The sequence below is a fragment of the Protomyctophum parallelum genome (assembly GCF_964188405.1).
Source record: "Protomyctophum parallelum genome assembly, chromosome: 2".
In the NCBI taxonomy this organism is placed as follows: domain Eukaryota; kingdom Metazoa; phylum Chordata; class Actinopteri; order Myctophiformes; family Myctophidae; genus Protomyctophum; species Protomyctophum parallelum.
This window is the reverse complement of record NC_139699.1, coordinates 32,569,358-32,594,428: the sequence shown is the minus strand read 5'-3', so window position 1 is coordinate 32,594,428 and position 25,071 is coordinate 32,569,358. Positions and strand designations below refer to the sequence as shown.

Genomic DNA, 25,071 nt, shown 5'->3' with positions numbered 1-25,071 from the left:
CTGGGGAGGTGGTCCCTGAAACAACACATTTTCAGATGGGGGTCAGCGGCCAATTTCATATATTTTTCAGGGTCCTTGACATGAAATATTGAGAACCACCGATATAGAAACATGAGTTTTTGTTTAATTTCGACGTCAGGTCAAAACGGGTTAAGCCAGTGCCTGTACTAATCAGACATGAGGACTATCTCTCCATCCCTGGAACATACAGTGCCTCATTGTTACTGCCTTGCTACTGCCTGCTGCTACATACATACATTAATAGGCAAAGTACTTTGTGTGACTTAATGCCATTTAGATAATATAGCAAATTATCTAATATGATAGATCTATTTGAATAAATTACATGAACATTTCAATAAGTAACCTACTAAATGTTATATGGTATCCTTACACACAGTTTAAGGGCACATGATTCTCCCTTTAGTGTTTAGGGTCTATCTCTTAAGCCTGATTTATATTTGGTTGTGCATCATGTCACGCACCAGATATGATATAGCCAATCTACAAGCTTGTAGATAATCCATTTTCGATGTATGACACAGGCTTTAGTTCATACCGTTTTAAAGGGCGTTATACAGAAGTAAAATTCCAGTAGGCCTAAATGAAGACTTAAAAACATGAAAATACGTTGTTTGTTTGATTCTTTCACCATTCATAATATCATATAATTTCATCTCTAAAAATGATGCTATAGCAATTCTAAACAAATTGCCTAACACTATTCACCTGTTCGAACATAACCCGCTATCACGGCAAAAAACTGCTACAGCAGTACTAGTGGTGGTGCTATAGACATTCACACTAGCTGACCTGCTAAAATTGCATGCAACATTGGGGGACATTCAACATCGCTAGCTCACCTGCCCTATCTCTAAGCTATTCATTACCCGCGAGACTAACCTGCACAACTATTAGCCGCAACACTATTCATAAGTCAGCCCCGCCACGTTGTTAGCCGACGACACGCTATTAATTCCGTGGGTACATGGGGGACATGACCCCGTTTCAAGAGGCTCCGGTAGAGAGGGGGAGCATCGGATCATGCAGCGCTGTGTGTTTTACGGGGCCTCGTAAGGGGAAGCAAGGCTTATGGTGCGTTTACACAGTAGCATCTCCGGCCGGCTATATTAATAACACAGCCACTTAGCATTCAGAGGCGCCATACCCGGCCTCGTTGTTTGTTCCACAGGTCATTAAATTTATGCCGCAGCTCTAATGTTCATTAGGAGCAGCAGTAGCAGTCTGGCCAGGGGTCTCTCTCACACCCACACTCGCTCAGCATCTCCATCCCTTCTCCCCTGCCAATGCAGCATTTCTCCTCACTGGTTCCACAACATTCTCTTTCATTTTAATTAAAAGGGGACCTACAGTATTGGAGTAAGCTGGGTTCCTTGTCCGCATCTCAGTGGCTGGTGCCGACTTTTCAGTTAACGTTCATCCTCACAGAATCTTACCCCCAAGATTTGAGATCAAGTCATTCCCAGTGGAATTAAGAATGCACTCCAGATAGCTGGGAGGGAATTTGTGAAAACCATGCACTTGGCGACAGGTTTTAAATGTTTGGCATGGTGTTAGGATGGATCATTTGATCAAAATGATGCCTTTCCAGAAGTTAGATTTCCATAATATTTTAGGATTTTATTTAGCATACCAAATAGTGACCCATTGAAAAGTATATTCTATATACATTATGTGGGGTTTCAACCATATACTGTCCTATTGAATATTGGATTCATTGCAAACAGACCACTAGGGGGTGAATCCAACTCGTTTGTGATGTTTCTTTTTACATATTAAATCCCAGTTTATATGGATTTGAAGCTCCCGGCATCCATCGCAGACAATCTTGATGATTTGGGGCAAATTCCCTCCCACCTAAGAAATGTTACAGTCAACGTGAGGTGCCCAACCTGATACAGTACGTTCTGAAACAGCAGGTGTTGCCAACAGGCAAACCAGATGAAATGAGGACAAGAACACCACCAGGTTCCTTCCTATAACCTCCTTTTTCATGTCGCCTCTCTTAATTTTTCTCCCCAACTCCTACCACTGTAAAGAGTAAAGACTAGCACAGAACTTCCCTTCCTTTTCATTATTCCATCCGGTCTTTCTTTTCTCGCCAGCAGGCGTTTGATGAAGGCCGGCACTTATTTGCCATCTCGTCGAACGTGTGCTCACGCTGTGATCGTTCCACAGCAGCGTGGCGTGAGGTTGGTTTTAATAGAAGGACCGAGCAGGGGGGCACATTTAACGTGTGAACTAACAGAGGGTGTTTATCGTAAGCGCCACCTCGCACGTAAATAACAAGGCTGCTGCCACAGGCTCCAGCCACCCACCAAACCACCCATTGTTCACTTAATGCCACCGAATACCTTCTTAAGGGAAACACTGTACAGTCTGACAGGAGAGGAAAGAGCACAAACAGTTTAATCAAATTAATCCACTTGGAATTGTAGCACGGTTTGCTTGCTGACTGTTATAACCATTGGGGAGCACATCTAAAGTGGCTGAAAGCACAGGCTGAGGAGAAGCAATTTCTTCTTGAAAAAACAGTTCATAATACACTTTCTGGGCAGTACATAGTGCAAGTCCTAGGTAATATAATTTCAGGTTCATGCTCAAGTCCAGGTTGTATTGATTCCATACAAATGTCATAAATGACAGTGAGATTCAGTGTTCCCATTATACACATCCGAGTTAAATTTTAATAGAATACATTGTTGCTTTTTATTTCTTATTTTTTTCACTTTGTTTCCTTAATTATTATACATGATGATTGACAATTCTTTATTTAAGTGTCATGCTTCCGAAGAAGCCCAGCTCATAGGGACTTACACAGGACACTTTTACAGTTTACATAAACAAGAACTAAATAATAAATGGCGATAAACCGACATGATCGTTCGCAAACAATGATCAAGTGAATACTAAACTACCTAATACACCAAGATTGTTATACAATGCAATTGTGTGGTCTAGACCTCTGAATAAAATAATACTAAAAAGGGAAGAAATTGGGAAATTACCGGTGGCATTTTTTCCGTAACATTTTTAAGACAACCACCAATGTGAATTTAGCCGACGCATTTGTCCAGAGGGGTTTAGAGCAAGCGTACGTATGCACCAAACAAGCTTCAGCTCCTTGACCAACAGAGGGGTTTAGAGCAAGCGTACGTATGCACCAAACAAGCTTCAGCTCCTTGACCAACAGAGGGGTTTAGAGCAAGCGTACGTATGCACCAAACAAGCTTCAGCTCCTTGACCAACAACATCACAAGTAGCCCATAGTGAGGAGTACAAAGGTCAGCGCTGCAGTACTAACACAATAAGGGGGAAGTGGATGATATAAAAAGAACAAGAACTACAGTAGCAGGGGGTAAGATCTAGGGCTGCAACAGTTCATCAATTTCATTGATTCTTTTTCAAATCTATTCACATTTTTTTATGTTGAAATAAAAAATAAAGTATGATTAAAATGCGCTTCAAGATTATTCGATGAATAAATAAAAATAACCAATAGAATAATTGCAACGTATACCAGCTCAGTGGACTTGTGGTTAGACTGAGTGATTGGGAGGTAAGGGTTCCATTCCATCCCCGGCCGGGTCATACCAAAGACTATAAAAACTTGACCCTATGCCTCCCTGCCTGGCACTCACATCAAGGGTTGGACTGGGGTGTATGTCCCTGTGACATGCTAGCATCATGTCCAATGGTTGGACTGGAGTGTATGTCCCTGTGACATGCTAGCGTCATGTCTAATGGGTTGGACTGGGGTGTATGTCCCTGTGACATGCTAGCGTCATGTCTAATGTACATCATCAAGGGTTGGACTGGGGTGTATGTCCCTGTGACATGCTAGCGTCATGTCCAATGGGTTGGACTGGGGTGTATGTCCCTGTGACATGCTAGCGTCATGTCCAATGTACACAGGACATAGGCTCCTGTCCTGTGGGCCACATGGCTCAGCAAGGCTTACTTGCTCATTTAGTACAATGTATGTGGGACTTTTTGTAATGAAGAGCGGAGTAAATTGTCGCAGAAGATGCTATGGGCGATACAAGGAGATCTGTGTTTCACAGAGCACAACCGTCCTGTCTAGAGTTGCCATATACTGGACCCAATAGGAGAGGGGATGACATCACCCTGTACTCTGCACTGTGTTTATCAACAGGTCTGTCTGTCTGTGGATCCATCAGTGGATCTGTTGTCCCCCTCTGGCCCCGGCTCTGTCTGACCCCTTGTGTCTGTGGATGCGGGAGGGGCTTCTGGAGAGCGTTGTGCCGTGTGGCTCGCTAATTGAGGCTGACGCGGCTGCCTCTCCCACCAGTCCCTGGGGCCAAAGGTCGCCGCGCAATCACTGACATGGAGCAGGTAGCCGCCTGCGTCTGTGAGGAGAGCTGAAAGAAGGCGTGCCAACAGTGCATAGTTACCACCCCCATCGGCACCTCTCCACCACTGCTTTTCCCTCCCTCCCTGCCTTCCCCCTATTCCCCTCTCTTTCTTACTCGCTGCTGTTGCCTTTTTCCATTTCAATGACCTCTCCTCTAAGCCCACATATCCACACTCCTGGTCAGAACTTCCGCCTCTGCTCCATTTCCTGGGTTCTGCGCCATTTCCTGGGTTCTAGTCAACTGAGATGGACAACTTGTACTGACAGCCAAAAAAATGAAGAAGAAACTAAGAACAGAGTACAGATCAATATATTGCTGTTTCATCGCATCCTGCATGTACTGTATAGCAGCATGAATACAAAAATAATGCCGCAAAAAAATAAAAATAAAAAAGGTTAATTTGCAACATATTTCAAAACATACTAATAAATGGCCAAACAGATTCTGGACAATGCTATATGGGAGAGGATATAGGTAATTATTATGAGTGCCAAAAATATATGTATAGCGTAAGTTGTGAATTTATTATTTAGCAGATTCTTTGTATATATGCTGAAACATGGGCCAACACATGACATATTGTTGCAGCATGTGCGAGTGAAATGAAGTGTACTTCCAGGGAGGCCTGAGCTGAGGGGGGGGGGGGGGGGGGGGGGGAGAGCAGCCGCATTAAAGAAAGCCATTCGTTACGGTCCAGACAAAGAACTCTTTTGGGCCTCACTCTGTTCCACATCTGTCTCCCGGTGTCCCCATCAAAGGGACAGGGCCTGTCCACACCTCCTGACAAGGTTGACTGGGTTGGCCTTCTCTCTCACTTTTCCTTTTCCGTCTGCCTCTTTCGCACACAATACATACGTGCGTGCACGCATACACCTAGATTTCATACAGACAACACACATACATAGTCAGTAACGCCTCACTCACTGATACTGTAGAACTTACACATACAGAGAATACAGACATTCTACTTCTACATGTTGGGTGGGGTATGATATGACGAGCGCTAAATGTCCATGATATTTAACTTGGACGTGAGAAAACATGGTCTCCATTGGATAACGTGAGGCACACAACTCCCAACCAGTGGTGGAAAAAGTATTCACATGCCCGAGTAAAAGTATCAATACTGCAATGTAGAAATACTCCTAAAAGTCTGGAATTCGGCCCAGGTCGTAGCGTAACGGTCTGGGCACCGGACTGGTAATCCAGTCGCAGTGTGCCGCGGGTTCGACTCCCGGACCCGACACGGCCTTTACTGCATGTCATCCCCCCATCTCTCTCCCGTTTCCTGTCAGCCTACTGTCTGTCCCTTCAAAAATCAATAAAAGGCGTAAGCCGCAAAAAAATATCTTAAAAAAAAAAAAAAAAGTCTAAAATTCAAGGGAGTAAAAGTATTGGCTTCAAAATTAAAAAGTAGAAGTAGTCATTGTGCAGAATGTCTCATTTAAAAAAAAGTATAATATTTGAATCCGAGATTAGTGGAGTAGAAGATTAGTGGAGTAGAAGATTAGTGGAGTAGAAGATTAGTGGAGTAGAAGATTAGTGGAGTAGAAGTAAAAGTATTGAAAATTGGAAATACTGCGTGAAAGTGAACGTAGTAAAGTACCTCAATATTAGTTACGTTTCACCACTGCCCCCAACCACCCACCCAGAAGCCTGCAGTAGAAAGTCTGTGGGTTGTGCTGTGCGTATCATGTGGATGTGCAACCATACGAAGTGTGAAGCAAAGGGAAAGAGCATCGATGCTCCGCTGCCTCACAGCGGCTGAAATCAAAAGGTTAAAAGACAAAGAAACATCTCGCCCCCACAAACTGCAGGAAACCAACTTGAGAGCCGTGGGTTCAAACCAGCGATGCGTTTTTTTTTTTTTTTGGCTGCGTCAGCCCCCCCAACCCCCGCACACTGTCATAGTGTTTGATGGAGTTGCTGGTTTGATTTTTTTTGGTCACGGAGCTGTGCGTGCCTGGATGTGTGAGTGATACTCGGACGGAGAGCCACCGTGGGGAGTTGTATTAAATGTCTAGCCTAGACGACATCACTCTCTCCGTGACATATTGGGGGCTTAAACCTTGGACGGGGGGGCAAGGGTACAGGGGTACGTGGGAGAGGAGAGGGGGCAGACATGAGAGCATTCAGTGCGCGTGTCTTGTCTTCATGTGGGATTCAGGATTGTGTGCATTCGTGTCTATGGTATGGTATGCTGTACTCTTGAATGCGTACCATGATATTTCCATTGCATAAGAGTAGAAAGACTGATGTAGTACTCTCTTTAGGTGTGTGTGTGTGTGTGTGTGTTTATTTCTAGGTCTCTGCATACCAATGTGCGTGAATGCCTGCGTGTGTGACACTGTGTGTGTGTGCCTGTGTGTTTGCATGTGCATGTAACCGAGTTTATTTCAGTGTATTTGTGCGCATGTGCACGTGCATGGCGAGTCATTTAGCAAGCAATGCGGTGAGCCGTCATGCTGCAGAGAGCAAGGGCGCAATGACAAATCCATCACTTAACCCCCTCATTCACTCCACTGACACAGTCTGGGAAACACATTCCACACACACACACACACACACACACACAGTGGCCTTGCCCCAAGAACAAGCTCCCTGCCCCCTTTCCCTCGACACACAGCCTCCCTGACCCCAAACCCCACCACCCCTCCTCCTCCTCCTCCTCAGCCCCTCGTCTAGCCTCCCCTCCCCCTTTTCCGTCTTTCCGTAGGCAGGCTCCATGCAGTCTGTGATGTGCAGCGAGTTAAATCCCCCTGCGGTATCAGTAACGTACGGCTGCCCATGCATCAGCCAGCACAGTGCTGGTATACCAGCCAGCACAGTGCTGGTATACCAGCCAGCACAGTGCTGGTATACCAGCCAGCACAGTGCTGGTATACCAGCCAGCACAGTGCTGGTACCAACCAGCAGTGCACTATAGTGCCAGCCACTAAATGCCAGCCCAGTACTAGCCACCAAACATCTATACCAGCCACAAGCACCGGTACAGACACCAAGCAACATTAACACTGCGGCATTAGTGTACAAATGTATAAAGAAATGTATATTAATAAGAGCATAAGATTGTTTGTATAGATGGTTTAGGAGGTGATCCATTAACATTCGGTTGTTGTCACATACAGTAGCATGAGCCAAATTGGATTTCTTCTACGTTCATGCACCACTGCACACCACCAAACCCAAACGTGAGCTACGTAGCGCCATCACACGTGCCTGAAATGTGTACAAACTACAAAATACTACGTAGTACAATCAATTATGAATGCATAAGCAAAACCAATTAAAATGTATACATAGTAAATGTCTGTGGGTACGCACAGTACATTTAGTGTCCTAATATTATATAGTATAGTATGTCTAGTGTACAGTCCATGTCACACAGTTAATTTCCCAATATTGGAGGCAATATACAGGAGTCAGCATCATCAATTCAAATATATTTAGTATCTACAATCTGTCCAAATGTTGGACCCGTAATGGGCCATAAATAGGTTCCAACTGTACATGAGAGTTAAATTAATACTGTGGATTTTACTGTGTACAGTTTCAAATGATTTTTTTGATGCACTTAAAAGTGCAGGTCAACAGTATAAGTCTGAAAAACTTGACACAAACTTCTTCCACTGACAGCTGCCGCACGCGCACACGCATTGTAAATGTGTAAAAGGTGTAATGCTTTATGGTGTCGTCCACTCACAGTTAACAGTTTTTTTGTATTGAGTTGTACTTGAAATGTACTGTAATTCTGCAAACTGTTAATAAATCAATCAATCAATCAAACACACACACGTAAAGGACATACTGTAGGTGGGTACATAGGAGAGGACCTGTAGTGTAAAGAACATACGAAGAGACTCCCACAGACATGCATTTAAATCACATTAAAGAATTACACTTATAAAGTTATCAAGAAGCGTTCAGAGTAAACACAGCACATTTTTTCCGTACAAGACAAGTCAATTTGTTTTATGGATAGTGTACCGGTATGTCCTAAGCGACATGAATAGAGCTGCGTTCAGTCATTCACGCAAGTTGTAAACGTGTTTCACCTCTGTTCGAGAGTAACTCCCTTTTTATATTTTTATATATATATCCTGTGCTGTTCAGTTTGTGGTCGCCAGTCGCTATATTTACTGAAGTTGGCAGTACATTTATCCATTTGCAACTCTGAGCTTGTACACATGTTCATAGTTAAATTAACTCTGAGGACTTTACTGTGTATGCTGCCATATAGGCCTACCCTTCAGGAGAGGGAAGGAGAGTTCTTTATTAGGCACAGTGCCAACACAAATTGACAGAGACGGGCACTCACAAAATGGTGACTCAGGGGTTATCCAACTAAAGGAATACACGCAAACACTTGATCCAAGTAACACAAGGCAATCCAAAGCAAATTTTACTTTCATTATGTCAGCTAATCAGACACAACAATGCATTCCAATGACAGTGGAGGTCGACAACACACTCCCATCAGTTTCAGGAGGCAAAATCCACCAGTTGATGATCTCCACTTGTCCATAATCCTGCCACTCAAGTGCTGCGCTCTTTCCCAACTTTGCACCACTCTCTCTCTGTGTGTGTGTGTGTGTGTGAAATGGGGCCAGTCTACGGCACCAGGATGTTCCCCAACAAAAGACCACTTCCTGAGTGAGAGAAAGAGAGCTGTGTGTGTGTGTGTGTGTGTGTGTGCCTGTCATGGCCAATCAGAAGAGAGAGGGAAACCAGCAAAACAAACCCCACAGACTGACGCACCGAGTCCTGTCCCTTAATGGATACCACCCAAACTGTCTGACCCCCACATCTCACAGTATCCTCCCTACTAACTGTCTGACCCCCACATCTCACAGTATCCTCCCTACTCCAAACTGTCTGACCCCCACATCTCACAGTATCCTCCCTACTAACTGTCTGACCCCCACATCTCACAGTATCCTCCCTACTAACTGTCTGACCCCCACATCTCACAGTATCCTCCCTACTAACTGTCTGACCCCCACATCTCACAGTATCCTCCCTACTAACTGTCTGACCCCCACATCTCACAGTATCCTCCCTACTAACTGTCTGACCCCCACATCTCACAGTATCCTCCCTACTAACTGTCTGACCCCCACATCTCACAGTATCCTCCCTACTAACTGTCTGACCCCCACATCTCACAGTATCCTCCCTACTAACTGCCTGACCCCCACATCTCACAGTATCCTCCCTACTAACTGCCTGACCCCCACATCTCACAGTATCCTCCCTACTAACTGTCTGACCCCCACATCTCACAGTATCCTCCCTACTAACTGCCTGACCCCCACATCTCACAGTATCCTCCCTACTAACTGTCTGACCCCCACATCTCACAGTATCCTCCCTACTAACTGTCTGACCCCCACATCTCACAGTATCCTCCCTACTAACTGTCTGACCCCCACATCTCACAGTATCCTCCCTACTAACTGCCTGACCCCCACATCTCACAGTATCCTCCCTACTAACTGCCTGACCCCCACATCTCACAGTATCCTCCCTACTAACTGCCTGACCCCCACATCTCACAGTATCCTCCCTACTCCAAACTGTCTGACCCCCACATCTCACAGTATCCTCCCTACTAACTGTCTGACCCCCACATCTCACAGTATCCTCCCTACTCCAAACTGTCTGACCCCCACATCTCACAGTATCCTCCCTACTAACTGTCTGACCCCCACATCTCACAGTATCCTCCCTACTAACTGTCTGACCCCCACATCTCACAGTATCCTTCCTACTAACTGTCTGACCCCCACATCTCACAGTATCCTCCCTACTCCAAACTGTCTGACCCCCACATCTCACAGTATCCTCCCTACTCCAAACTGTCTGACCCCCACATCTCACAGTATCCTCCCTACTAACTGCCTGACCCCCACATCTCACAGTATCCTCCCTACTCCAAACTGTCTGACCCCCACATCTCACAGTATCCTCCCTACTCCAAACTGTCTGACCCCCACATCTCACAGTATCCTCCCTACTAACTGTCTGACCCCCACATCTCACAGTATCCTCCCTACTCCAAACTGTCTGACCCCCACATCTCACAGTATCCTCCCTACTAACTGTCTGACCCCCACATCTCACAGTATCCTCCCTACTAACTGCCTGACCCCCACATCTCACAGTATCCTCCCTACTAACTGTCTGACCCCCACATCTCACAGTATCCTCCCTACTAACTGTCTGACCCCCACATCTCACAGTATCCTCCCTATTAACTGCCTGACCCCCACATCTCACAGTATCCTCCCTACTAACTGTCTGACCCCCACATCTCACAGTATCCTCCCTACTCCAAACTGTCTGACCCCCACATCTCACAGTATCCTCCCTACTAACTGTCTGACCCCCACATCTCACAGTATCCTCCCTACTCCAAACTGTCTGACCCCCACATCTCACAGTATCCTCCCTACTAACTGTCTGACCCCCACATCTCACAGTATCCTCCCTACTAACTGTCTGACCCCCACATCTCACAGTATCCTCCCTACTAACTGTCTGACCCCCACATCTCACAGTATCCTCCTACTAACTGTCTGACCCCCACATCTCACAGTATCCTCCCTACTAACTGTCTGACCCCCACATCTCACAGTATCCTCCCTACTCCAAACTGTCTGACCCCCACATCTCACAGTATCCTCCCTACTAACTGTCTGACCCCCACATCTCACAGTATCCTCCCTACTAACTGTCTGACCCCCACATCTCACAGTATCCTCCCTATAACTGTCTGACCCCCACATCTCACAGTATCCTCCCTACTAACTGTCTGACCCCCACATCTCACAGTATCCTCCCTACTAACTGTCTGACCCCCACATCTCACAGTATCCTCCCTACTAACTGTCTGACCCCCACATCTCACAGTATCCTCCCTACTAACTGTCTGACCCCCACATCTCACAGTATCCTCCCTACTAACTGTCTGACCCCCACATCTCACAGTATCCTCCCTACTAACTGTCTGACCCCCACATCTCACAGTATCCTCCCTACTCCAAACTGTCTGACCCCCACATCTCACAGTATCCTCCCTACTAACTGTCTGACCCCCACATCTCACAGTATCCTCCCTACTACAAACTGTCTGACCCCCACATCTCACAGTATCCTCCCTACTAACTGTCTGACCCCCACATCTCACAGTATCCTCCCTACTAACTGTCTGACCCCCACATCTCACAGTATCCTCCCTACTCCAAACTGTCTGACCCCCACATCTCACAGTATCCTCCCTACTAACTGCCTGACCCCCACATCTCACAGTATCCTCCCTACTAACTGTCTGACCCCCACATCTCACAGTATCATCCCTACTAACTGTCTGACCCCCACATCTCACAGTATCCTCCCTACTAACTGTCTGACCCCCACATCTCACAGTATCCTCCCTACTAACTGTCTGACCCCCACATCTCACAGTATCCTCCCTACTAACTGTCTGACCCCCACATCTCACAGTATCCTCCCTACTAACTGTCTGACCCCCACATCTCACAGTATCCTCCCTACTAACTGTCTGACCCCCACATCTCACAGTATCCTCCCTACTCCAAACTGTCTGACCCCCACATCTCACAGTATCCTCCCTACTAACTGCCTGACCCCCACATCTCACAGTATCCTCCCTATTAACTGTCTGACCCCCACATCTCACAGTATCCTCCCTACTAACTGTCTGACCCCCACATCTCACAGTATCCTCCCTACTAACTGTCTGACCCCCACATCTCACAGTATCCTCCCTACTAATTGTCTGACCCCCACATCTCACAGTATCCTCCCTACTAACTGTCTGACCCCCACATCTCACAGTATCCTCCCTACTAACTGTCTGACCCCCACATCTCACAGTATCCTCCCTACTAACTGTCTGACCCCCACATCTCACAGTATCCTCCCTACTAACTGTCTGACCCCCACATCTCACAGTATCCTCCCTACTAACTGTCTGACCCCCACATCTCACAGTATCCTCCCTACTAACTGCCTGACTCCCACATCTCACAGTATCCTCCCTACTAACTGTCTGACCCCCACATCTCACAGTATCCTCCCTACTAACTGTCTGACCCCCACATCTCACAGTATCCTCCCTACTAACTGTCTGACCCCCACATCTCACAGTATCCTCCCTACTAACTGCCTGACCCCCACATCTCACAGTATCCTCCCTACTCCAAACTGCCTGACCCCCACATCTCACAGTATCCTCCCTACTAACTGTCTGACCCCCACATCTCACAGTATCCTCCCTACTAACTGCCTGACCCCCACATCTCACAGTATCCTCCCTACTAACTGTCTGACCCCCACATCTCACAGTATCCTCCCTCTTCCTGTGCTTGTACACTCAGGATTAAATTAAAGTAAAGCTCTTTGCAGACTGCTGCAGGGTTTTTTTCCTTTGGAAAAATGTCGGGAAATGCCGAAAAAACAGAGCAGCCTGCCAATACACATGTACACAATGTTGCAACTTAGTTCATATTCCTGAAGTGCAACTGGTGAGTAGGGGTGTGCGATACAACAATTAATTTGTTTGTTATTATTAACAATAAAATGTCTCCAGGATCTGCCTATTCAGAGAGATTGTATAGATCGTGGTAAAATGAGTGCACCATTGAGTGAGTGCATAATCCACCTGTTGGTGGCGCTATAACAGGCCAATGTGAAAAGGGTGAGATTTATTCCTCAGCCTAGGAGGAAAGTCTGTGAAGGATTTCACATAAATTGCACACAGTGTTCATGATTTGACACACACACACACACACACACACACACACACACACACACACACACACACACACACACACACACACACACACACACACACACACACACACACACACACACACACACACACACACACACACACACACACACACACACACACACACACACACACACACACACACACACACACACAGCAAAGTTTGCAAACATACTCTCCCCATGCCTTCTGATGGAGACAATGAATGTTTTCATAAGACTTCCACAGCTGTACACTGAATGCCAAAACACATACACATATATATATATATATATATATATATATATATATAAAAATCATCATATCATATATTAATTATAATAAAATCATATTTAAAACCAACATGAAAATAAATATTATGGGTCATCATTCTGCCATCATTTTGTATTCATCTATATGTGTGTCATATCGCCCACCTCGAGAGGAGTGGGAGGGATAATGTGCAATGAATGGTGGTGGGATGGAAGCAATGAGAGAAAAGGAGGCATCACGGGGAGTAACAGCATTTTGACCTCCGACCTGCAGGAAGACAGTCTGTGGTCAAACTCAGAATCACACATGAGGGTAACTCATTTTCTTTGTCTGTTGGTCTCTCACACACACACACGCACACGCACGTACGCACGCACGCACGCACGCACGCACGCACCATTACTGCGCTGCTCAGGTCTCTAGAGAATCTATCACTGGAGCTTATCAGAGTCAAGAAAACCAACAGGATTTCACACATAACTGTGTTCACTGCCTACCGTTCCCACTGCAATACGTGTGTGTGTGTGTGTGTTTGTGTGAGAGAAAGGGAGACACTGACTGAGCACAGGAAAATAAAAGGTTGCAATCAAACTGCTTCTTATATAAAATACATTATATTATTGTCTCCACCAGGCCGAAGGCATGGGGGGAGAGTATGTTTTGCACTCCGTCCGTGTGTCCGTGTGTCCGTCCGTGTGTGTGTCCGTGAGCAGCTAATCTCCGGCACCGTTAACCCGGTTGATGCCAAATTTTGCACACACACTCCCTGGATGCCAACGATGAACCTATGCCCCAAAATTTCCAGAACGGCCTGTTATAGCGCCACCAGGAGGCCGCTTTGTGCAAAACAGGTTTTTGCACAGTACACCTACAGATTTTGGCCAAAGATCGCGCAAATTGGTACACAGTCTCTCTAGTTCACATCTGGCTTTTAGAGCGCCACCAGGAGGCCGACTTTTGTAAAACACATTTTTGGATATTACTCCTCCGGATTTTGTCCAAAAATCCCGCAAATCGTTACACAGTATCTCCATAGTCATGTGCTCAAGACGGATGTGTCTGATATTTCATATTCCATCCTAATTGGCTAACATTGGCTTTCAAATTTTGCAGGATTGGCCTCAAATCATGAACGCAGCGTGCAATTTGACGTGAAATCTTTCACGCACTTTCCTACTAGGCTGACAAACAAACAAACAAAAAACATGTTTATATTACTCCTAAACATTCCTATCCTCCTGGTGGAGACCTGTGCCCAGAAGGGCACTTTTTCTAGTTAAGATATGTTATTATTGGAATTCATTTGAAACCTGAACTTAAACTGTAAATAATCTCTAGACCTGAATTAATTAACCCTTGAAACTGATCCTTAATGCACATTTATTTTTTTGACATTGGGCACGTACTTGTACATTATACTTATGTCTAATATTATACTACTGCAATATCCAGGTAACCAACTGGAACATTAAAATCCCCCTCATCCGTGAAGCTATGACAGAAAGTTAGATAAAGTCCGCGGTCACACAATCCTGCCGACAAGAGAGTATAAGACATCATTCCAAGTGTCGTCTTATGGTGGGAAACGATGTTTGGACCGGAGACGTTACCCACACCTCCCTGGTGAAGATCTGACTGACAGCTCACAGAGGGTTGCTTGTCCCTCTGGGGTGTGTGTGTGTGTGTGTGTGCGCGCGTGTGTGTGTGTGTGTGTGTGTGTGTGAGAGAGAGAGAGGGTGAAAGCAAGCGATAGATCAACAGACAGAATGAGACAGTGGGGAGAGACAGATGGAGGAAAGAGAGATAAATAGAAGGAGAGAGCAATATAATGCAAGAAATAGAGACGGAAAAACTGATTGAGAGAAAGAAGGGGTGGGGGGGGATACAAAACATATGCACAGAAATAAATAGTGAGAGAGAGACAGACAGATGTGGAGAAACAGAGAGAGAGATATGGGAGGAGGTGGGTCAAGTATCAGCTCTGTTAAGCGTCTGTCATTACAGAGTCTGTTGTTTCTCCCTCTCACTCTTTACCCTACTCCGGTCAGCAATGCATCAGCCCTTTCCAAAAAAAGAAAAAATAATTTTGCACGCAACATTAACAGCAAGAAAAATTGGCTATGTACCAAAAAAAGGATGATTTCTGTTTTCTAGTAATCCACAGATGTGAAAATAATGAATTGATAGCTATGGCTTACTGAAACGTAAACGGTACCAATAGTTTTCTGTGTATGTTTCTGTCATTTGATTTCTGTTGTTTTCAATTCTGTTTTGTTTTTTTTTGTTTTTTCCCCAACAGAAGTTTTGCTATTCCTCAGACAGACACACAGTGAGCGTGGTTAACAATGACACACATGTGTACAACTACATGCAGCCTGCCAACAGACAGACAGCACTGCACAGAGACACGCCTTCAGTTAAGAGAATCAGAGAGTGAGAAAGAGAAATAAAACTAGAAAAAGTGCCCTTCTGGGCACAGGTCTCCACCAGGATAGGAATGTAGGACATTGCAGCTTGCCTTCATCTGGTGGTTGGATAAAAGGGCGACAAAAGTAAAATTAGAGGTAAAAACACTTTTCGGCCAGTTATAGCGCCACCTTGAGGCTGAGTTGAAATTGTTCATGTGGCATTTCTTCCTCGGCCTAGTGGGAATGTGCATGCACAATTTCACGGAAATCACGCGATGTGTTCATGATTTGCAGCATTTTGTTTGAAACTGAGCACTCCTGTGAACTTTGGAAGCCAATCTTAACCAATCAGGATGGAGTGTGAGAAATCTGAAAGACCCGTTTCGTTGAATGGCTCTAGAGAGACTGTGTACCGATTTGCGCGATGTTTGGACAAAATCTGTAGGTGTACTGTGCAAAAACTTGTTTTGCACAAAGCGGCCTCCTGGTGGCGCTATAACAGGCCGTTCTGGAAATTTTGGGGCAGAGGTTCATCGTTGGCATCCAGGGAGTGTGTGTGCAAAATTTGGCATCGACCGGGTTAACGGTGCCGGAGATTAGCTGCTCACGGACACACGGACGGACGGACACACGGACGGACGGACGGACGGACGGACGGACGGAGTGCAAAACATACTCTCCCCCCATGCCTTCGGCCTGGTGGAGACAACAATCTAACATGACTAAAAGACTACTACTAAAACAGAATTCCTTGCGAAATACACTCACTGCCCCTTTCCAACAAAATATACTGGTTCAAGGAGCACTGAATCAAATAAGAACGCTTACTTTTCAAGGTTGTTTTAAAATGTGTCTAGTTAATCCTATTATAAATGTTCTAAATCTTTGTGAGTGTCACCAGCGTAAGTCAAGAACCACCCCAACTAGAGACTTAAAACTCAGCGTGTGTATCTCCGAGGACCTATGCTCCGAGGGGGGAAGTCGGTCGGATCAGTGGAGCTTAAAAAGAAATATCACAAATCATATGCGCAAAAGGTGTTACCACCCACATGTAGCTATATATATAGTCCAGCTATATATATAGTCCAGCTATTCCCACTTTTTGGTGTTTTAAAATACAAATATTGACTGTAGCTGAGACGAGAAAAAAAGGAAAAGTAGCTGCTTCACAGTCAGCGGTTTGTTGTGTTCTGCATACAGTATACTGTACAGGCTGCACCAACCTCACTCTCTCCACCTGTGCCAGAGCATGCTCATTAGAACAGTGCTTACCAAAACACTGTGGGTCGCTATGGGTCGTAGCAGTAAATAATAAATCTCCCTTTTCTCCCATTCAAACTTTTTTTTTTTTTTTAACTTAGTTAATATCAAACTACATTTGTACATGTTGAGCATTTTTAAGAGCATGCATGACGTTTTACCCTAATGCACTCACTAAAACCTGCCCACAACAAAATACGAGAGGAAAAAATATACAACTTATTTGTTTGTGTATATTAAAAGCTGAAGTAGGCTAAATATGAAGGAATTAATACCAGTAGTCATCCATGGCAACCAACATTGCAACATGATAAACAGTTGCACCTATTTGAAGATATGGTACACTGTACAGTGTACTGTATGTACAGACACACACAATTGTGTGGAAGAAAACTTGAGAAGCTTTCTGTAAATGTCTGTGATCTGGGGATTTGACAAATGTCACAGGCAGAGCTCAGTGATACGCAATATGATATCCTTGTGGTACAACCCAGGCTGTTCTGATCATAATATCAAATACGAGGGATCACTTTTTGGTATTGCAGAAGAATTATTACTATATTGTTGTTGTTATGGTTGCATATATATATATATATATACACATTATGAAATGTGGTAGCTTTTACAAGCCTAGATGTCTCCACTAGCCCGGAGAGGTATTGTTTTGGTACAGCCTAACTTGTTATGGGTCAATTTGCCCTTGAAGCAGCTACAGTATAACTCTGATCTCAGCCCTGTGCCGTACCGTACCACTGACAGCGAGAGGTGAATCGGCGAACAGTCGACACCAGTGTCGTCACTTCCAACATTCACACACCAATGGTGGTGAGCTCACACTGACCAACTCATTGGACTTTACATTTTTTAACCACCAATAGGCATGACATTTTTTACGTTTTATTCGTCCTATTCCGGTACGAGCCTCATTCGGAGCGGGTGTATATCGTGACTGGAGCAGCTTGCGGCGGGCTCCGCCGGCCCCCTCCCTGGCAGCAGGCCCACCCAGGTGGCATGCTGCCGACGTGCTGGTCGTGAGGAGGTGTGAGGGGTCACTGCAGGGGCTAAGTGAGACCTCACGCCGGACAAGCACAGGCCACGGCTCGGGCCACAGTGGCATATGGGAGTGATGGGAGGTGAGCAGGGTTGAGTCGGTTGGAGAGGGAGGGCAACCGCCAAGCTGTCCACTCTGCCTCTCACGAGACCCCCAAGCTGTCACAATAGACACTTAGCAGCCCTCACACTAAACGCTCACCAGGGAGGGAGAGAAGGGGGGAGAGGGGACAGTATGATCCTTCCTCTTCTAAAGCAAAGCTAAAGACAAACAAGAAGTTGATGGCGGGAGAGGGAGAGGGAGAGAGAGAGTGAGGGAGAGAGAGAGAGAGAGAGAGCGAGAGAGAGAGAAAGAGAGATATCCTCTCTGGTTTCCTGCCTTGGCTGAGCCGCAGCTGCAATGTCCGAGGAACACCGCGCTGGGAGCCCTCGCTGTCTCCCTCCCCTGCTTGTTTAGCCTGGCCGGCGTGACTGGTGGCCCGCTAATTATAGACACTAAAGGATGGAGGTGTGACCTCAATAGCTATTTAAAGGCCAGACCAGACTTGTGAAAGAAACTCGGCGGAAAGAGCGAGAAAACAGAGCAGAGAGAAGGGGACACACAGGAGAGCCACCACAGGAACGGGTCACATAGAAATGTTAATTTAAATAGTATGGAGGCACTGCTTCTGAGAATCACATGCATTACCGACAGGCAGTTGGTGGTTGTTCTTCCAATGCACAATGAGAACTACAGCACCAATGTAACCACCACCAGCACAAGCTCTTCAATTCCTGACTGGGTCAAATTATTCACTTGCCAAAATGCATTTTTCTGGCCTCAAAGCATAAGAGCATAAGAGGAAGTCATGACCAAACGTTGTCGTTGTCGGGCAGAAACTTTGTAAATTAATGCCTTCCTTCATCATACTACACTGCAGTTTACTAAAAGTAGCAATAATAGTCGACCTACAAGCTCACGAGTTGCATCTTGTAGATCTGCTATTTTTCCAATTTTTAAGTGAAAGTTATTAGTATCACCCTCTCAGTCCTTTTATCAACCCACCCGTGTTACTGATATTATTGTAATCCATTAAATATTTGCTGCGCAATGGGGTGATGAAACTGAACGAGGAGAGTGAATCACACACAATGCGCCATGGCACAAATCAAATAACTTCTTTGACTAGACTTTGGGGCAACTGTGGCTCAGGAGGTACAGCAAGTCGTCCAGCAATTATCCATGGGTCGGCGGTTCGAATCCCGTCTTGCCCAGTGTCCTTGGGCAAGACACTGAACACTACATTGCCTCCAATGAGTCGGTCGGTGTGAGCTGTGTGTGAGCGGTGTGTGAATGTGGGAAGTGAGGTCGCTGACATCGACTGTTTGCCACTTTACCTCCCAAACTCCCAATGTGAATGAATGAACCATTGTAAACTGTAAAGTGCTTCGAGCACTTGGAAAATCGCCATACAATTCATTTTATAGACAATTAAACACAATGGACACAAGGAATTGACACTGCTGATTATAGGGAAATTACAATCACAAAGATTTGTGGAGAATGAAGACAGAACGAGACCACTGAGCTGTGAATGTTCTGCAACATGCATCAAGCCACGGCAGCTCAAACTCAGGAGCGCATTCTTTTATCAAACGGAATTCGCATTACGGGTGGTTTGAGGAGGCGCTTTCTGTTGTCCCAAACCTGTGCGCATAAAATACGGTAGCAATTATAGGGAAAGCGCATCAACACGCCCTACAGACACACCTCCACTCGCAAATAAAAGGTGTCGGCTGCATAATGTATAGTGGCCGCAAGATACCATTTACGCATAGTGGAAGCGCCTCAATGCGTAATTCACGGAGAATAGTGAATGCTTGTGGCTAAGGTATGGCATACGGTTAGAGCTCTAGGTATCCGATAAATACCCAATATCCCCATTTTGGTCTACACATATCGTGAAAGCTTTTGCCATCACTATCTTCACTATCTATCTCTCACATACAGTAGGACGCAGCCGCATGTGACCAAGCTCAGTGTCACCTCACCCATGAACACACACCCTCTCCCTTGTTACCGATTCTCCTCAGAACACACTATAGATAGAGTGTCCCAGTACCACGCGTATCACTTAACCCCATGTCAAAACACAGGTGTAATGTAAGCCTGGAGAGCCAGCCAACGTCCCAGGTCCATAATAGAGTGTGTGTGCTGAGTACAACACCCTGCGCGTTAGGGACCCATACTGTCCAATACAGCAAGGGGGGGGGGAAGCTGGAAACCAGCCAGGGAACCGCACGCCCCCGCACACACGCGCACACGCACACACCTTTGCTGTGCTCTACATCAAGTGTAACTGGGTGGAGGCAGAGGAACAAAGTCACATGTGATGTAACTAGAGATGCTTAGAGAGGAAGGAAAAGGTAGCAGCCTTTAGAATTAGTTGGGGGAGTGTGTTTGTGAGGCGCACAGACATGTAGTTGGAGATGAGGCACATGAGTCGAGACAGACGTATACCTACAGAAATACATGGATGCAAAATGGCAAGCTTACCACGGAGCGCCGTATATCCGGAATCCCTTCACGGTGACGTCCGAGTCCTGCAGGTACACGCCGTTCGAGAGGAGGGTCTGGACATCGTCAAAGTCCTCGGGTTTGAGTTTGGACACCGAGGGGAAACGGTAGTAATCCTGCTTGACCAACTCGGCCATAAAGTCCTTATCAAAGGTCAGCTCGTGGTTCCCAGCGATCACCACCTTGAACTCGTATGGAAGGCCACCTGGAGGGAGGGAGAGAGGGATAGAGAAGTCAGTGAGGATGAACTCGTATGGAAGGCCACCTGGAGGGAGGGAGAGAGGGATAGAGAAGTCAGTGAGGATGAACTCGTATGGAAGGCCACCTGGAGGGAGGGAGAGAGGGATAGAGAAGTCAGTGAGGATGAACTCGTATGGAAGGCCACCTGGAGGGAGGGAGAGGGATGGAAAAGTCAGTGAGGATTGAGAGTAGTACTGTAGAGCAGGGGTTCTCAACGTTTTTTGAGAAATGCTTTGGCCATGTCTCGCGACGTAGATCTACGCCAATGGTGTCAAAACTGTTAAGTGGCCTGAAGGAAGGCAAGGTAAGGCAAAGCACTTTTATGGGACTGCATGGTCAGTTAAGAAGACTGAGGTTAGGGTTAGCAACCTACGTGGCGAGTGAGCTTAGGGTTAGAGAACAATGACATGTTACCTATTTATTTAATTAGAAAGAAGAAGAAAAAGACGAGGGTTTTTTTTTTTTTTTCAAATTATTTGTTCTGCCCAAAACATTTATTGTCATGATTAGTCAACTCAGCTGTTGGCTTTGTCCGAGGCTTAAATGCCTTTAAATAATTACTTTTGGAGACGTCTATGGGAAATAAATGAAATATTTCCTGGTGCCCTCGTCGTTCTGGAAGGGGGCGGGACTGCAAGGTTCTATTAGTAAGGAGTCCAGTAGCAGGTTCTGAATCAACTGCAGGCAGATTTTTATGGAGACCGTAAAAGACACCGTTATAGACTTCAGTAGTCAAGTCTACTGGAGATGAATGTAATGCCAGGATTCAACATGTTGCACTGCTCATACTGTAGAAGACTCCCTTCCCTCTGTATTTTTGAAGTACAGATGAAAACTAAACTAAACAATTTACAATGTAGGCATTTAGCAGACGCTCTTAATCCAGAGCGACTTACAATAAGCAAGAACAAAAGCATGGGAATACATCACAAAAAAGCATTTATCATAAAACATGCGTAAGCTAAGAAAGTAACAGTGGAATATCTATATTATGAGACTATACATATAAACTATATATATATACTACTATGCTATACATATGTACTATGGCGTGCTATGACTCTATACAATGCAATTATAGTGCCGTCTACATAACATGCTATAAGTCTGTATCAGATGCTATCTAAGTCTACAGAAATGCTATCTAAGGGGTAGGGTAAGTGCTATGGGCCATGATGATCTAAAAAGGTGGGTTTTCAGACTAGGGCGGAAGATTGGGAGTGATGCTGCAGTTCTGACTGCAATGGGAAGTGCATTCCACAGTTTTGGAGCCAGAAGGGAGAAGAGTTTGGGACGTGTGGAGCGTTGTCCCGGCGTTTTTAGTGAGGGTACTTCCCTGCGTTGGCTGATCTGAGTGCGCGGGAGGGTTTGTAGGGTTCAATCATACTTGCAAGATATGGGGGAGCCATACCTTTGGTTGCCTTGAATGCCAGCATCAGAGTTTTGTATTCTGTGCGGGCAGCGACCGGGAGCCAGTGGAGGGAGCGGAGCAGGGGGGAGACATGTGAGAATTTTGGCTGGTTGAAGACCAAGCGAGCTGCGGCATTTTGGATCAGCTGGAGAGGCTTAAGTGCACATGCTGGTAGGCCAGTAAGGAGGGAGTTACAATAGTCGAGTTTTGACAAGACTGTTGTCAAAACTCGACTATTGTAACTCTCTTCAACCTCTTCAAATGGTTCAAGAGGTCGGAATCACTTACAGCTGAAGGCTATATGCTTCGGGACAGAGTGGCATTCTGATTCACCACCATTCCGACTATGTGGCTTCCTCGTACGGTTAGGTTTAGGGTTAGTAATGCAGCGCTTCAGAATGGCAATACGTCGGAATAGCAGGCGTTTGGAATGCTGGTGTGTAACCGCTATGCTATGCTTGACCCCAGCAGATGCCATCGTCTACAGTATTTATGTGAACTGGGTTCAAATCAAGCATGAACGTGACCCAAATCAATCCAATTCAGCTCGCTTCATCCTCCCATTCTGGCTCTGCCCTTTCATCTCTCCCTCCGCGGGGGGCTTCGCCCTTTGCGACAGACATATGCGACCGACTCAACTCTGGCCTCGTCATGTCCTCATTTTCTTTTGTCCTCCCTCATTATAATCTTTTTTCCTGCTCTCTCCGAGTCATTGCCGCATCCTTTCCATCTTGCTAGCTTTCTCCCCATGTGTTGTGTGAAGTGAAATTACAGAACGTAGTCAAAATGGCCAGTGTACTGTCTAACGAAACGTGGTCTTTGTTCCCCTGCTCTGCAGCTCTGGCAAGTGATGAGCAGTAGTGGTGAGGAGTCTATCCATGAAGTGAATACATATAGACGGCTAAATAATTAATTAAACAAAAGCCATTTATTCATTAATGATTGCTGTGTTAAGTGAAATGTGTACATACGTATACGCTGGTTAGGTTTTGGGTCTGGAGTTTACAAGAGTAGTTTCTTTCTAAATACTGGCAGACAGAATTTAATTCCAAATAGTAAGTGAGATTGTGCGTGTGTATGTGTGTGTGTATGCGCGGCTTGCGCGCATACCGCGCACACTCACAAATGCAATAACCAAAAGACTCATGGTTCCCTAGTATGAGTTTCATTCCTGGTGCTCTAAATTAGCTCTTGTCGACCCATAAATTCCAGTCTAACTCTATAACGGAGCCCCATCTCTCTGTCCTCCCCCAAGTCCCTAACTGCATCACACACCCATTTATACAGTGACACACACACACACACACACACACACACACACACAGTATGTGAACCAAATCATCTTCTGCAATTGCACTTGGATCAGGTTAGATGGAGGCACCACCTCTATCACCGGTTCTCTTCAGAGAATCTATTGCTGCTTTTTATTGCAATCCAGTCATCCATACACATTTTCCTAAACCTGTTAAACTATGACATACCTGTATTATTTATTTCAATACTCGACACTAAATAACTGAAATACAATTTGGGGCTGCCCCCACTTTATAGGTAACGTTTTGTCAGATTATATGTGACAACAGGATGAGATATGCCTAGGCGATACGACTTCACGGTTTATACATTTATTTTATCGATTACTATTAATTAATCATTACGACAAACTAGAGCGGTGCCCGTTGGGCACTGGCCTACTTGGAACGATGCAAGTTGGAAATGAATGCCCCCCAGTTATTATGTCCGTGTCCCTTTTATGCCCATACAGTATATGGAGTTTTTTGTCAGGCATGCCAAAATATGGAGTCTATGCAGAACATCATTGTGATGTCAGAACAGGCCAGCTCCATATATGGAGATCTAGGGGTGATCAGGTGTGACCAATTGGCTAATTGGGGCCCTGTCCAGAGCAGAGGCCTTTGTGGCGGTTCACACACCGAATTAACCGTTCGCCGCACCGACTTCAAATTCGACACACACATTCCACACCTTGATATTATTATATATATATATATATATATATATATATAAACTGTTAACTATATGCTTCTTGATTATTCAAATACCCTATCTATATATCTAAAGATTATGTCGGTAAATGGTATACATTTGATTAATTGCCCAGACGAGAAAGAATTATATTAACAGAAACAAGCAGTCTTTAAACATGCATTTTATGCTCCTCTAGAATGACATAATTAGATCCAAGCCCTTCTAGAACTAGTGAATGTCTTAAATCCAGCCTGAGATCTGTCAACAGTCGCTTTGAAAAACAGAACAAGCATGTAGCATTGCAAGAGAACAGTATTGTCATTGTCACCATTATATCAACATTTTTAAAAGTTCATACATCAGTCCTAAACGGTTAACCGTGTTTCCTACAATAATATCACGTAAAAAATAACATTGCAACTGCCACAATCAGGAGAGGAATCAAAATCAATCATGTTCCAATATCAGAAAGCGTTAAATTGGAGACGTGAAAAAGGAATCGAGATATACTTCCTGGTCTCCAGAAATAAAATTGAGACGAGACCAATCAGCGCCAATTCAACCCTGGCACAGTTGCACGTGTTTCCATGTCGGGCAATTGTTTTTTTGTTTGTTATTTTTGTAAGGTTCGGGCCGCATAGCGGCCCTGACCCCTAGTGCAGCACACACACACACACACACACACACACACA

The 25,071-nt window shown here is 45.3% G+C and overlaps 1 protein-coding gene across 1 annotated transcript in view; it reads right to left on the bottom strand.

The window, feature by feature from the left end:
• The window catches only part of mpped2a (metallophosphoesterase domain containing 2a), an 85,167-nt gene that overhangs the window by 32,297 nt on the left and 27,799 nt on the right, over positions 1-25,071 (bottom strand). The window contains exon 4 of the mRNA XM_083759559.1: positions 20,719-20,944. Within this exon, the coding sequence (XP_083615685.1) occupies positions 20,719-20,944 (226 nt within the window). The remainder of the gene's footprint in view (positions 1-20,718; positions 20,945-25,071) is intronic.